Genomic DNA, 14,749 nt, shown 5'->3' with positions numbered 1-14,749 from the left:
AGTCCAGTTCTCATTGGACAGGCATCCACATGGGAACAACCAATAAGAATTGACCACTTTCTCCTTGGCAGTCTGGGTAGAGTCGTGCCAGAATTGCACTGGACACGAAGAGCACAGGCCCCTGTAATGGCTAGAGGTAGTACCTGCAGCTGCACTTTAAGACACCTGCTTTGGGGGATGGATATGGACATCTGAGGTTCACATTGCTTTGTCTTTTATCTTAAATCAGTGCTGGTACTGGGAAGTGGCAGGTGCAACCAGAGAGAGCTGAATCTTCTGACCGAATGTAGGAACCTTCAGAGCCCTGTTACCACTGGTAATACACTTTCCTAACTGAACACATCTCTGAAATGAGTCCTGAGTGTTTACAGAACCATAGGTATGTCTTGAACCACAGAATTCCAACTATATCTGGATTTAAAATACTCCAAACTATGTGACCGTTCAGGGTTGGGGAGGGCGGTTTGGCCCTTTATAAAGAGAGGGGACATTTCTGAGGTTCATTTCTAGATCTAGGCTTGGCTTCCAAGTGCCACTTAGCCCCTAGGGTTTGGTTTAGGCCCATCTCACAGCTCTCATGGTATTTAAACCAAGACATATTTCATTTGTGTCCGTTTCAGATAAGAGAATAATAGCTTCTCTGTGCCTATTCTGCAGTGTTCCCTGAAGAGATCAATGAGGCTGGAGCTCTGTGGTGTCAAGGGCGGCTACAGATCACGTTCATTACCCAAAAGCTGCTTTGCCAGCTCCTCGCTGTGCTGCAGAACGGGCCAGCTCAGTGGAATGTCACTTTCGCTAGCAGTTGTGATGGATGAGGCTTCTAATCCGCCAGCTTCCAACTTGCCAGCTGGCTGGGGAATCACACACATACTGAACGAACCTGCTCACTGCTCAGAGCAATCCCTCGTCACACCTCTCTCACGCTATTGTGCCATAACAAGAGGCTGGTTCTCTGTAAATCTGATAAGAACAATCAGACTCAAATTCAGATCCGCAATGAGCGGGCACTCTAACACTAATTTTTTTTTTCCCACCAAATGCATCCGATGAAGTGAGCTGTAGCTCACGAAAGCTTATGCTCTAATAAATTTGTTAGTCTCTAAGGTGCCACAAGTACTCCTTTTCTTTTTGCTAATTTGCACAGTTTGTGACTATGGGTGGGGGAAGGGTACAGAGTCTGAGATGAGGGCTTGATCCTTCATTCCCTAACCAGGATTGGCTAAGAAGCCGGACTATTCAGTCCCTGGGATGTAGAGGGGAGAGGGAACAGCTTATCTCACTCTGCAGTGACCCCTCTGGCTGATGCAAGAATTGCTCAGATGGGCTTTGAAGGGGGTCATCATTGTCACCAATCCTATGCCATGGGCCTGCTGTGATGCAGAATAATCAAATCCAGGGATACTGGAAAGGTGTTAGCTGTTAGATAGGTGCACTGAGAGGGGCTCAGAAAAATTTTTCCCCCAGGGAACAAATAAAATAAAATCCTGTTATATACTTTGAGAGGAAATAGAGGAAAATGTGATTGATTGTCATTTGTGAAGCACCCCAAAGGTCTTGTGGATGGGGAGGGATGCACTTTTATTAATCATTCATCATTTTTCATGGAATCCCACTTACTAATAACTCCACCTTCTTACAAGAACAGATATGAAGTGAGTGGGAGTCAGGTCTGCTGTGTGCTGGTCCCTTCTCAAAAGCATGCTATTGTCTAGCCAGTCCTAAAGAGACCTTCACTGGATGCTATGGACCTTGCCAATTTTTGCCCAAAGTCAAAACATCCCTTTCCTAAGAAAGCTAATTGAGAACTAGCACAGAGCTGCTTCTAAATAATTCCGTCCACAGCCAGGATCCTACATCCTTCTCAACCAGGCAATGAAAAGGGTGTACACATGTATTGTATTGTACATGAGCAAGTCAGCAGATCTGCACTAATAGTAATTTGCAATTAATATTACAGCCTCATTGTTGCATGGATTCAAGTCATTTTTTAGCATCCAAACCAGAAAGCACTCCCCCGCCTTTCTGGGAACTGTGAAATGCATGTGCTCCTTTGAAGTTGATGCCATTTAATGGTGGCTTGATGCCTCTAAGAATTGTTATTTTTTGCTACGCAGATTTTTTTTATAATTAAAAATCAATGGAGCTATTAGTAAGTCCTCACCGTATTTCACTTCTTTGTCATTTGCTATTCTGACCATCTGCAGTTTCAGTAGCAATGTTTCCAGCATTAATCTGATGGAGCAAGCCGCTCTCCCTTTCTCTAGGAGACTAGGCACACTAGTCTGGCAGCAAAAGAGCCCTGTCCATGATTTCAGGATGGATGAACCCAAACCTTTGGATCCTCTCCTTTTACTCTGTCCTTGGAGCTATGTGGCACCAATAAATTGCACTTTGCTGCTGGAAGATCTTCCTCATTGAACATCCTGTCTTTTAACTTTAGTCCTTGCAGAGGACTATCACCTGGAACAGTAACAGCACCAGAAGTAATTAGCTTCTGAAACTCCAGTACGGCTTACAACATTGCACACACCAATTATATCAGATTATCTTCTCCTTCTAGACACCCAAAACATGCCAGTGACATATGACAACTGCACAGGGATTGAACCCCAGGACCTTGTTCATTAAAAGCCTGAGCCTGGATTGCTTGAGTTAAAGGAGTAACTCTCCTGGCTAGCAGACATAGCATCCTTATTAAGTTCTTATGTGATCCAGCCACTAATAGGCTAGACCCCTACTGGGGTAATGGGGATTATTGTGGCAGCCAGCCTGGAGAAGAATGGCCCATGCCATGGGCTCTGCATCAGTCTTTAAACAGTTAAACAGTAAACAGACTCAGAACTTGGGTATCTGTTCCCCTAGCCTGCACACAAATATAAAAGGCCACTGTTTAGCCACAGCACTCTAAGCCAAAATTCTGGGCTAGCACTGATGGGTTCCCCTCCTGTCCCAGCATCACCCAGCATTTCCCCTTCAGAGAAAGTAGACAAGCCTTTTTAACTGGCCTGCTAGTTCCCAATTGGTCAGTGCCTCCTCATGGCCCTTCTACGCCTCTGGAGGACTAAGTCTTTTTAGTAGGCTGGCCTGAGCAGATTTCTATAAACAGGGGGGTGTTAGGAGTGGATGCAGCCAGTAGGGGGCAGAGAAAGCCGGCACAATTATATAGTCATAAACTGGAGCACCATCCCAGATAGAGGTAGCAAACAAACATGATGAACATCTTCCTGAGGTATATGATTTTGGTAGTCTGTGGTGGGTTTAGTCATCAGTTAATTACACCTGTGCAGCCAGGTCAACTGTCAGTAGCTCCTGTCTACTGAATGATCTGCCAAAGTTAAACAACCAGGTGCAAGGCTGTATTTTGTGGCAAAAGTTGGTGGCTCCCTCTAGTTCCCAGTGGACAGGTGTCCACATTTCAGAAACCATTAACTGCTATCCTTTGTAATCATTCTTATGTATTACTTGTATTGCAGTAATGCCTAGAAACCCCTGTAGAGAATGGGGGCCTGTTGTGGTAGCCACTGTACCCATACATTGTAAGAGACTCTCCCTATGTGCAAAAGCCTTCAATTTAAGCAGATAAAACATGAGAGAAAGGCAGCATTATCCCTATTTTAAAGATGGGGAACCGAGGCCCAAAGAGTATAATTTACCTAAGTTCACACAGGACATCTGTGACAGCTAGAAAGCAAACCCAGGTCTGCCAAGTCCCCATCTAGTGCCTGAACTAGAAGACCAGCCTTCCGCTCGACCTCTTCACCGTTGGTCTCGATGGCAGGGTAACTGATTGAATGGGACTTCCCTCCACTGAATGAACAAAGAACTGCATTCCTACCCCAGTGATGGATCCTCTATGTCAAGTTGGAGTGAGAGGGAAGCTGACACTTCTGCTGTGTTGTATCTGTTCTGGGGTAAAGAGGACATCACTCGCCAGCACTGTTAGTCTGATACTCATAGACTTTAAGGTTAGAAGGGAATATCATGATCGTTTAGTCTGACCTCCTGCACATTGTAGGCCACGGAACATCACTTGCTCCTAACCTCTGGCAGAGTTACTGAAATCCTCAAATCATGGTTGAAAGACTTCATATTACAGAGAATCCACCATTTACACTAGTTTAAACCTGCAAGTGACCCGTGCCCCATGCCACAGAGGAAGGCAAAAAAAAAAACCCAGGGTCTCTGCCAATATGACCGGGGGTGGGGGGGGAATTCCTTCCCAACTCCCAGATATCTTTAATCAGCGCTAAAACTTACAGCAAATAACAAAAAATCATGCATAAGTGATGAAGAAGGGAGACTACCTTGTTGAAGTGCATTTGTTGACTATAAATCACTTTGCCCTAGTTAACTGCCTGTGCTGAATACAGATTACATTCGAAGGTTTCACAGCCCTGATGATTGCTACAAAGGAATGAGGTGACATAGTCATAACATAGAGAATCCAGTCTAGGGTTATTATAAGAAATATGATGCCAGTGGTGAGTTTGGGGGCTGGGTTTGGCTTTTGCAGCCTGCAATTTCTAGTTCTATTTTTACTGTCTTTGGAGGCTCCATTTCACTCCATCGAGTGGCTCATCAGCATTATTCCGAGCCGTCTCTGTGACGCCATCCAGGGTAAGCACTATGGAAAACTGTTCTCTGCATCACGTAGGGCTGCAGCTTGCGTAGGGCTGCAAAAAAAGAGAGAGAAAAAAAGTGAGAGGAGGATTTCTGCCTTTCAGAGTGAGAAAAATAAAGAAAGACTGAAGAGCTGGATTAAGCATCTGGAAAATTACTGCAGCCTCACAGCTTTTGCTGCTTGCTACCCAGGATGAGTCATCTGCCCGTTGTCTAGGCAACGGCTATTTTCCTCCTGGTGATCAATTTAGTTTGCACGAAGGGCCTGTGAAACCGTGAGCTGTGAAGACAATGTAACCGAGGGAAGGTCTTCCCTGCAATGTAAGCGCAGAGCTGTTAGAACTCAAGTGAGCAGACCCTTGCTTTGTTACTTACGGCTTGAGCACCTGCACTCATTTGTAACCCCAAGTTAGAAATTGTTGAACCCTGGGTCCCAACCTGGGGCTCCAATGTCTACATTGTATTAGGCGGGTCTGAGTCCTACCACCTACATCCCAGACTTCCTAGCGCCCAGCCAATATTTGGCCACTCTAGCCCGTTGTTCATGATGCAGTGTGGGAAAACTTGACTATCCAGAGGACAAAGAAAGTCAGCCCATGTGATTGTGGGATACTTTTGGTGGACTACCAGAGCACGAGTCCAGTGGGGCTGTATCTACATTGCAAAGCAATAGGACTTGAACCCTAGGTCCCGGCTTGACACAGGCTTGCCCCCCCCATTACATTGCATTACATTGCAATGCAGCCATACCCTTGACAAGTCACAGAAACTCCTATCAAACAATGTTTGCATTGCGAGTGTGCCAAGCTATGGGCTCTTTAAAAAACAAATAAACACATACCGCTTCTGGGGATTATACTCATTTTTATCCAGGCTGCATTCCCCCGGGGCATGTGACATTGGAGAAGTAACACACTGGCTTTGTAATGACAACCCCAGAGACCAGGTCTGGAAATGGAATTCAGCATTTCATCCTAGAAACTAAATTAAGTTTGGCAGCATCAATGCTGGATGTTTAATGGTCCAGTGCATAAGACACTGGTGGACAGGAAGTCAGGAATCCTGAGTTCTATGCCTGCCTCTGCTACTGACAGATCATGAGACCTTGGGCAAGTCACTGCACTTCAGTTTTTCCCTCTGTGAAATCTAATCTATATGGAGGAAAATGATACTTAGGAACCATCTTTTAAATGATTTTCAAACTATAGATGAAAAGGGCTAAGTGCTAAACAATATGAGACTCCCTGGAACTACAGTTGTGCATCCTAATAGGTTTTCCCCCATCCTTCATCTTTCTGCAATAGATGCATGGAATGCCATGTACTTTCAGATAAAACCTGAAAGCCTGAATTCCTCTCTGTTCTGCATGGATATTCAAGACCCCACCAAACACTTTTCATAAGGTTAGGGGTTCAGCCCAGTGTCCCTGGCTACGTTTTTTCCATTTTGCCATGAGCCTGGCTTCTAACCTGCACCCCGGAGGTAGCTGAAAACACTAACCTCTGCTGGTATCTGAGTCTCTGACCCAGCTGGTGTAGTGGAATGAATGGTACAGGGCCTACATGTGATTGGAATTTGGAAGAGGGAAAGGTGACTAAGCCTCACTGCAAACAAAAAGGAGGCCCTGGTAGAGAAAGCAGCCTGACAAGTCAATGGGAATGATATCCACACCCTGCCTGAGGATTGTGGCAGCCATTTGTCACACAGGTTTACACCTTAGGGGTCTTATTAGATCTTGAGCTGCTCCTGCGTGCTCGGGTGGCCGCTCTGATCAAGAACAACTGCAGTATTTTCCACCTAAGCCTGCTGAGAAGAGGGTGACCAATGCTCTCCAAATACAAACCTTGCTACAGTCATCCATGTATTTGTCATCTTGAGACTGTGCTTCTGTAATACACTCGGTATGGGGCTACTCCCTGGCACCATTCAGAAACTGAAGTCAAGCAGCTGCATTGTACATCACTCAGGGACACCTTATGCCAGTGCTCTAGGGACCTCTCTGGTTGACTTTTAGCTTCCCATTTGGGTTCAAAGTATTTGGGTTCAAAGTATCTGGGCCTGTGGAGCCCTAAATGGTTTAGAACTTGGTTACCCAAGGTAGTGATTCTCTACCTTTTATGGCCTGTCGCAACCCAGTAAATAGTCTGGGGTTGGAGGCCCTGGGGTGGTTTCAGTCGGGCCCTGCCATGCGTGGGGGTGGGGTCCTGCCCAGCACTCACCCCACAGTGGTGGTTCCTGCAGCTCCTGTGCTATGGGGCTGGGTGGGCTTGGCTCTCCACTCTGGGTGTTGCAACCTCCAGGGCTGCAGCGCCACTCAGGTTTAGCCCCCTCCCCCTGACTGGATCAAATTTGTCTGAGTGGAGTTGTGACCTGGCACATAGGGTTGCAAGGCCACTCGCTCAAATTTGGCCTACCCAGGCTCCCGTCTTCATGATAGCTGGGCCAAAGCTGAGTGGTGCTGGGACCCTAGAGGCTGCAGTGCCTGAAGCTGGGAGACAAGCCCAGACAGCCGCGTAGGAAAGGAGCCACAGGAGCTGCCACGCAACCCTTTGAAACATTCTAGTGATCCAATTTTGGGTCCCAACCCAGAGGTTAAGAAACCCTAATGTAAGGGACCATCTCACCCACCAATTCCGTGAAGCCTGCCACTGACAACATCCACACTGACCCTCAGTATCCAACTGTAAACTCTTTGGAATAGGAATTTTGTTCTGGCTGTGTAGATTTCAATTTACTATAAAGAATGGAGGTGACCTGATGAAAGACCTGAAGCTGAAACATATAGGAACTTTTAACTCATACAAGCTACCTATTAGGCATGATTGCTATTTCAGTGGAAGGCAGTCTGTTCTGCAGTTTGCTTCCCAAACTGGCCTGAAACAGCCAAGTCCGGTGGCCTTCAGGGAATGATGTAAAACACATGTCTTAAGTGTTTGCCTATATTTGGGTAGAGCGGATGGGCTGTTTTTCAGTCAGTCACTCAGTAACAGACTTAAAGGTGGCAATTTTGCAACAGAAAAGCTTCAAAAACAGACTCAAACGAGAAACTGCTGAGCTTGAATTAATATGCAAACTAGATACCATTAACTTGGGTTTGAATAGAGAATGGAAGCGGCTGGGTCATTACACATATTGAATCTATTTCTCCATGTTAAGTATCCTCACACCTTCTTGTGAACTGTCTAAATGGGCCATCTTGATTATCACTTCAAAAGTTTTTTTCTCCTGCTGCTAATAGCTCATCTTAATTAATTAGCCTCTTACAGTTGGTATGGCTATTTCCACCTTTTCATGTTCTCTGTATGTATATATATATATATATATATATATATATATATTCTTACTATATGTTCCATTCTATGCATCCGATGAAGTGGGCTGTAGCCCACAAAAGCTTATGCTCAAATAAACTTGTTAGTCTCTAAGGTGCCACAAGTACTCCTGTTCTTTTTGTGGATACGGACTAACACAGCTGCTACTCTGAAACCTGTCATTATTCAAGGTGAAGTGGCCCGTTAACAGCCTTGCAGCCATAGGACTGAAGATGGGGATTAGTGGTTACAGATTGTTATAATATGCCATAAATCCAGTGTGAGAAGGTGGGTGAGGTACTACCTTTTATTGGACTCACTTCTGTTGGTGAGAGAAACAAGCTTTTGAGCTTACACAGAGCTCTTTGAAAAGCTCAAAAGCTTGTCTCTCTCATCAACAGAAGTGGGTCCAATAAAAGATATTATCACATCCACCTTGTCTTTCTAATATCCTGGGACCTACACAGCTACAACAACACTGCAGAAATCTAGTGTCTTTATTTAGACTGTGATTTTGAGTGCCTAGCAAAGTAATGACAGGTTTCAGAGTAGCAGCCGTGTTAGTCTGTATTCGCAAAAAGAAAAGGAGTACTTGTGGCACCTTAGAGACTAACAAATTTATTAGAGCATAAGCTTTCGTGAGCTTTTCCACCAAATGCATCCGATGAAGTGAGCTGTAGCTCACGAAAGCTTATGCTCTAATAAATTTGTTAGTCTCTAAGGTGCCACAAGTACTCCTTTTCTTTTAGCAAAGTAATGAATTTAAGCTTCAAGGCTCATCTTTTGAAGATGTGCAGGTTTTCTTTGAGGACTGAGAGGTCAGATATAAAGTAATTGCTTTGTGAAAATTGTTCGCCCAGAGGTGATATGGTGTTTTTGTCTTTGTCATTTTTCTGTGTGAGTTTCATTTATGGCTTATTACAACAAGCTGTAACTCACTAACCCCCTTTTTTTTTTCTCCTCTGACTGCTGGGGTGCTAATGGGCCACTTTACCTTGAATAAAAAGAAAAGGAGTACCGGTGGCACCTTAGAGACTAACAAATTTATTAGAGCATAAGCTTTCGTGAGCTTTTCCACCAAATGCATCCGATGAAGTGAGCTGTAGCTCACGAAAGCTTATGCTCTAATAAATTTGTTAGTCTCTAAGGTGCCACCGGTACTCCTTTTCTTTTTGCGAATACAGACTAACACGGCTGCTACTCTGAAACCTTTACCTTGAATAGTCTCTTAGAATATGTGTTAACTACTTATGCTAAACAATCTGTTCGACCCTTGTAATTAGCTGTGACACTCTGAATACCTATCCCAGACCAGAAGAAGAGCTCTGTGTAAGCTCAAAAGCGTGTCTCTCTCACCAAAACAAGTTGGTCCAACAAAAGATATTATCTCCCCTACCTTATCTCTGAAATATCATATCTTATTTCATTTTAAATTAGATTCTGTATTTGTGCTGGAGATGGAATACAGAGGGTGTGTTTCATGAAGACACACGCACACAAGGCACCACCACAAATGAATGAAATAAAGTTTCCTTTTATACTGCACTGACCCTCTCACTTGATTGTCTTTTGCATCGCAAGATCATAACCCAAGTGGGTTGTATCTTCTACTGAACACAGGGACTTTTGCCATGTGTACTATCTTTATAGGCTTGAATAAAGACTGGGAGTGGATGTGTCATTACACAAAGTAAAACTATTTCCCCATGTTTACTCTCCCCCACACACACATACACACACACACTGTACCTCACACGTTCTTGTCAACTGCTAGAAATGGTCCACCTTCATTATCACTGCAAAAGGTTTTGGTTTTGGTTTTTTCTCTCCTGCTGGTAATAGCTCATCTTACCTGATCACTCTTGTTACAGTGTGTATAGTAACACCCTTTGTTTCATGTTCTCTGTGTATATAAAATCTCCCCACTGTATTTTCCACTGCATGCATCCGATGAAGTGAGCTGTAGCTCATGAAAGCTTATGCTCAAATAAATTTGTTAGTCTCTAAGGTGCCACACGTACTCCTTTTCTTTTTGCAGATACAGACAAACACGGCTACTACTCTGAAACCTATCTTTATATGATTCAGCTTCATATTCTGATCTGTGTTGACAATGTGTTACCTAATTTATAGTGAAAAATAAGCAGATCATGAAATATCCTATGGCATGAGGATGAGGAAGGCTTACAGAATTCTCTCTTGGACTCATACACATTTGGTGAAACAAGCATTTAAAGCTTAAAAAGACTGCTTTGAAATAACAAAACAAACAGCAACAGTGTAAAGAGTTTGTGTACATTTTTGGCATGGGAAGATTGTAAAGCAGTAACTTGCTATCACTATCTCTCAGCTGTTGTCCTTGGAATATGACAGAACAAAAGATTGAAATTCTCTTCTCCTCTTGTGTTAACCTGGGGGAATCGGTTGCATATAATACTAAGCAGAAGGGGCCAGAAAACAGCAAATTGAAATTTTGTTTTCTGAGACACTTTTCAACTAGCTGTAATATTAAGTATTGGTGCAGCAAAGTTATGAAGAACTAGTGAACTCATTGCCACTCCAAAGTGCATGGATCTGGTCAGGTCCACTATAGGGTTTGATAAAGAAACCTGGATCAGCAGAGCACAAGAGTACAAGTACATTATATGAAGCCAGGAAAGCAGTTCCTTCTCTAGACCTTGATCAGGTTGCTTTGTATCATTGATGGAGCAAAGCAGACCTGAAGCTAAAGAACCTTGCTTCCCTGACAAGTCACTCAGCATACGGCAGGAGTTTTCAACCTGGGGATTGTGACCTCCTGCTACATAGGAGGGGGATCCAGGTAGATGGGCGGAGGAGTCCTGAGGTGCTCCTGGTAGGTAAAAGGAGATTGTGGTGTGGGAAAGGTTGAGAACCTCTGGCATAGGGCAGTCATCAGGTGCTGCACCCCATGCTGATCCCCCACATAGTGGTTATGGCCAGGGGAAAGAGGACATGGCTGGGGGGGTACTTGCAGAACACAAAGCCAGATTTGGTCTACAGTGTGCAGAGCACTCTGGGATGAAGATGTAAGACTCCACTGACTAAAATTAAAAATGGACCGTCAGGCCTTATGACCTTGTATGAAGGCACAGATCTATTCTGCTGACTCATCCAGACTGCCAAAAAAAAGTGGGCCTTATTGGATTCAGCTCAGGAATACAAAATGGGAAGGAAAAATTTTTCTACATGGGAAAATTTGTCTAAATGGGAAAATTTACCAGCAAAAATATACTGGTATAATTATAGTGCTACAGTTATACCTGTGTGACTCACTGTGCAGAAACTCTTATTCTGGAATAAGAGTGTCTCTTTCCAATATAGCTTATGTCACTTTGAAAGTGTTATAAGATGTACTGGAAAAAGGCACTCTCATTCCAGAATAACAGTATCCACAAAGGGAATTAGGGCTTATCTACACTGGCAATTAACGGTGCTGCAACTTTCTCACTCAAGGATGTGAAAAACACCCCCCTGAGCGCAGCAAGTTGCAGCACTGTAAAACGCCAGTGTAGACAGTGCCCTAGCACTGGGAGCTATGCCCCTTGTGGAGGTGGGTTTTTTAGAGCACTGAGAGAGCTCTCCCAGCCCTGTGCCATGACCACACAAGGCACATTAAAGCGCTTTAGTGTTGCCCAGAGTAGACTAGCCCTTATACTGGTACAACTACAGCGATATAATTATACTGGTATAAGTCCTGAGAATCTCTGTCAGGACTTAAGTATCTGAATAAAGGTAAGCAGATAGTGAAGCACTTTGTTGAATAAAAATGGATTTAAGCATGTGCTAAATGCTTTGCTAAATCAGTACCATACTACATTAAAGTTTGTCACCCTATGTCCAGTTGAGTCAATGGAAAAACTCCCATTGACTCTAATGTACTCTGGATTTGGCCCAAAGGCAGAGGTCCTGAAATTGGAGTCTGCGGTTCACAGAGCTGCTTCTATCCCTATGGTGAACCACCTACCAGTCTCTATGCAGTGATGCCAGCAGGTAGTTGTAGCCTGGTCTGGAAATCTTTTAGTTTCCTAAGGTTTTTCCAACTAAATGAACACAAAACACCTACCCAAGGCTTTTTGCACCTTGCACACTTAGGGTATGTCTACACTTACCATTTAAAGTGCAAAAAGTCCCTTTTTTGGGCTAAAACTGCGGGAGCGTCTTGTTGTGGTGAAACTCAGAGGTTTCACTACAAAAAGAAAACCACCTTCACCACAAAAAGAAAACCGCGTACAGCTCTTACCACTGTTCTTTTTGCGCTGCTGTGAAAGTGAAGACACGTTCTTCCAGTGTAAACACCCTTTGACCTCCAGAGGATATCCCACAGTTCCAAAAGTGACCACTTTGGGCCAGCATCTCCACTGCTCTGACGCACAGATGTCCGCCCCTCCCTCTATAAGCTCCGGAAAGTTTGAAGCTCCCTTTCCCTTTGTTTGTAGATGTGGTGGGGAAAGCAGGAGGTTTTAAAAAAAATGCCATGGAAGAAACCAGGAAGTAATGGGGCTGTTGGGACATGAAGCAGGGCAGCATGGGGCACTGAGCAGGGACCCAGAATGCCTTCCGCTCACCACCCACTTCCCACAAGACCTATCAAGAGAGCTGCACTGTGGGATAGCTGCTCTACAGCACTGCTTTCATTGGTGATGGAAGTGCTGGTAGTGTAAACACTTTCAAACGCCTCAGGAATTGAGGGAGTACACAAACCAGTGCTTTACTTTCACCAGTGAAACTTACAGTGCAAAAACTCTGCAAGTGTAGATACACCCTTTTTCATGTATTCCTTTCTTGAGTGTCTATTTGGTGTAAATATAACCATCATCAAATTTGTAGATGCCACCAAAACTGAAGGAACATAAAGCATACAAAGGGAAAGGACCCAAAGGCAAAGTGACCCCGGAGAGACCAGAGTAATAGGTGGTTTTTCTAACAAAGGAAGAATGAGTAGTACTTGTGGCACCTTAGAGACTAACAAATTTATATGAGCATTTGTTAGTCTCTAAGGTGCCACAAGTACTCCTTGTTCTTTCTGCTGATACAGACTAACACGGCTACCACTCTGAAACCTTTCTAACAAAGGGAGATTCTTTACTAATTATATAAAATTCCTGTATCATGAGAGGAAATAAAGAGCACAGGTACAACAAAATGGATGGGGCATTCCACAGTTGCACCCATCCCAATAAAGAGATTTGTTTTCATCTTCTCTACAGTAACTTAATACAACAGCTGCCACAGGGAAGATGCAGAATCAGGAGGTTAGGAGGGAAACTGTCCACAACAAAATCTTTGTCTTAAGAAGTGAAGGAAGACTGAAAACCATTCCTTTAAGGCAACCACAATACTCTAAAATAAATCTGTACAATTCCCTTGAGAGGAATCATGTGAGTGTAGCCAAGAACTGGGACCCAGAGTCAAAGATACAGTATATTAGAGAATACACAAAAGACAGCATGGGTTTGTGGTCTGAGTGCACAGCACTTGGAGATAGAAAGTCCTGACTTCTAATCTCATCTCTTTGACCTGGGAAAAAGCATCTTCAGTCTCTACTTCAGTTTCCCTATGTGTGCAGTGAGGTAATAGTGATTTGCCTATCTCATAGGGTGCTTGGGATAATTAAAGGTTGTTTGTAATTTTTTTTTAAACAAGTCACTTTATTGGATGTAACATGTTACAAACACAAAGAAACAAAGGTATGATTTTTGGTACAGAATGACATTATCCAACAGTAGATGCATGCACTGTGCAAGGCAAGAGAAATGTGGAGTGAAACCCTGACCTCATTGATGTCAATGGGAATTTTGTCAATGGGTCCAGGATTTCACCCATGGTCTAAGTTCTCTGAGCACAAGAACAGAAACCAGACTTTCAGCTCTGACACTACCCACATCTGTGGCTCCAAACAAATCACTTAACATTTCAGTGCATCTGTAAAGTGGCAGTGGCAACTCTTAACCAGTTAACCCTCACAAGATCCCAGTAAGATAGATAGGTAAGGCTTTTAAGAAACTTTGAAGATGAAAGATATTAAGTGTTATTATCTTTGGGTTTTTGAATAAAGACAGGACTTAGCTAATAGGTTGTGATAAAGGAGATTCAGACTGTAGATGGAACACTGATGTACATAAATCCTTTATAATGGGCATATGTAAGGGTTATGGATAGAGCTGGGTGAAATTTTTCAAGCAAAACTTTTCTTTGCTGAAAAATGCAGATTCAGTAGACTGAAACATTTTTCAAATTTATGGTGAATTCACCAGATTGTTTCGGTCAAAAAAAAGTAATAAATGATCTAAATGTTTTGTTTTGATATTTTAGAAATTAAATGTTTAGATTTTTCAATTCAAAATGATTTTTTATTTTATTTTTATACAATTTTAGACTTTTATACCATTTTATTTTAAAAAGATTTTAAAAACTCAAAAATGAAATGAAACATTTTGTTTGACCCAAAACAATTTTTTGTGTGTGATGTTTTTGGCCAGTGAACTGAAAAATCAGTTATTTGCACAGCTCCCATTACGGGTTTACATTGCCTGTTTGCTGTAGCTCACGAAAGCTTATGCTCTAATAAATTTGTTAGTCTCTAAGGTGCCACCGGTACTCCTTTTCTTTTTGCGAATACAGACTAACACGGCTGCTACTCTGAAACCTGTGATTGCCTGTTTTTGAATACCTAGTACAATATTGATCAGTGACTGGCTCAATTTTGAGAAGTCAAATCCCACTGGAGTCAATTGGAGCTATAGGTGTTCTGCACCTTTGACAGTCAAGCTATAGGTTTTGTGACAGAGCTATCTATC

The 14,749-nt window shown here is 43.2% G+C and overlaps 1 protein-coding gene across 1 annotated transcript in view; it reads right to left on the bottom strand.

Moving 5' to 3' along the window:
* Positions 1–4,188: 4,188 nt before the first annotated feature.
* TBX19 (T-box transcription factor 19) overlaps positions 4,189–14,749 on the bottom strand; it is a 59,799-nt gene continuing 49,238 nt past the window's right edge. Inside the window, exon 8 of the mRNA XM_043511576.1 lies at positions 4,189–4,673. Within this exon, the coding sequence (XP_043367511.1) occupies positions 4,625–4,673 (49 nt within the window). The 3' untranslated portion in view covers positions 4,189–4,624. The remainder of the gene's footprint in view (positions 4,674–14,749) is intronic.

This window comes from Dermochelys coriacea, chromosome 1 (genome assembly GCF_009764565.3).
Source record: "Dermochelys coriacea isolate rDerCor1 chromosome 1, rDerCor1.pri.v4, whole genome shotgun sequence".
Lineage (NCBI taxonomy): Eukaryota > Metazoa > Chordata > Testudines > Dermochelyidae > Dermochelys > Dermochelys coriacea.
The sequence above is the reverse complement of the archived record's forward strand: the minus strand, read 5'-3'. Positions and strand labels throughout refer to the sequence as shown.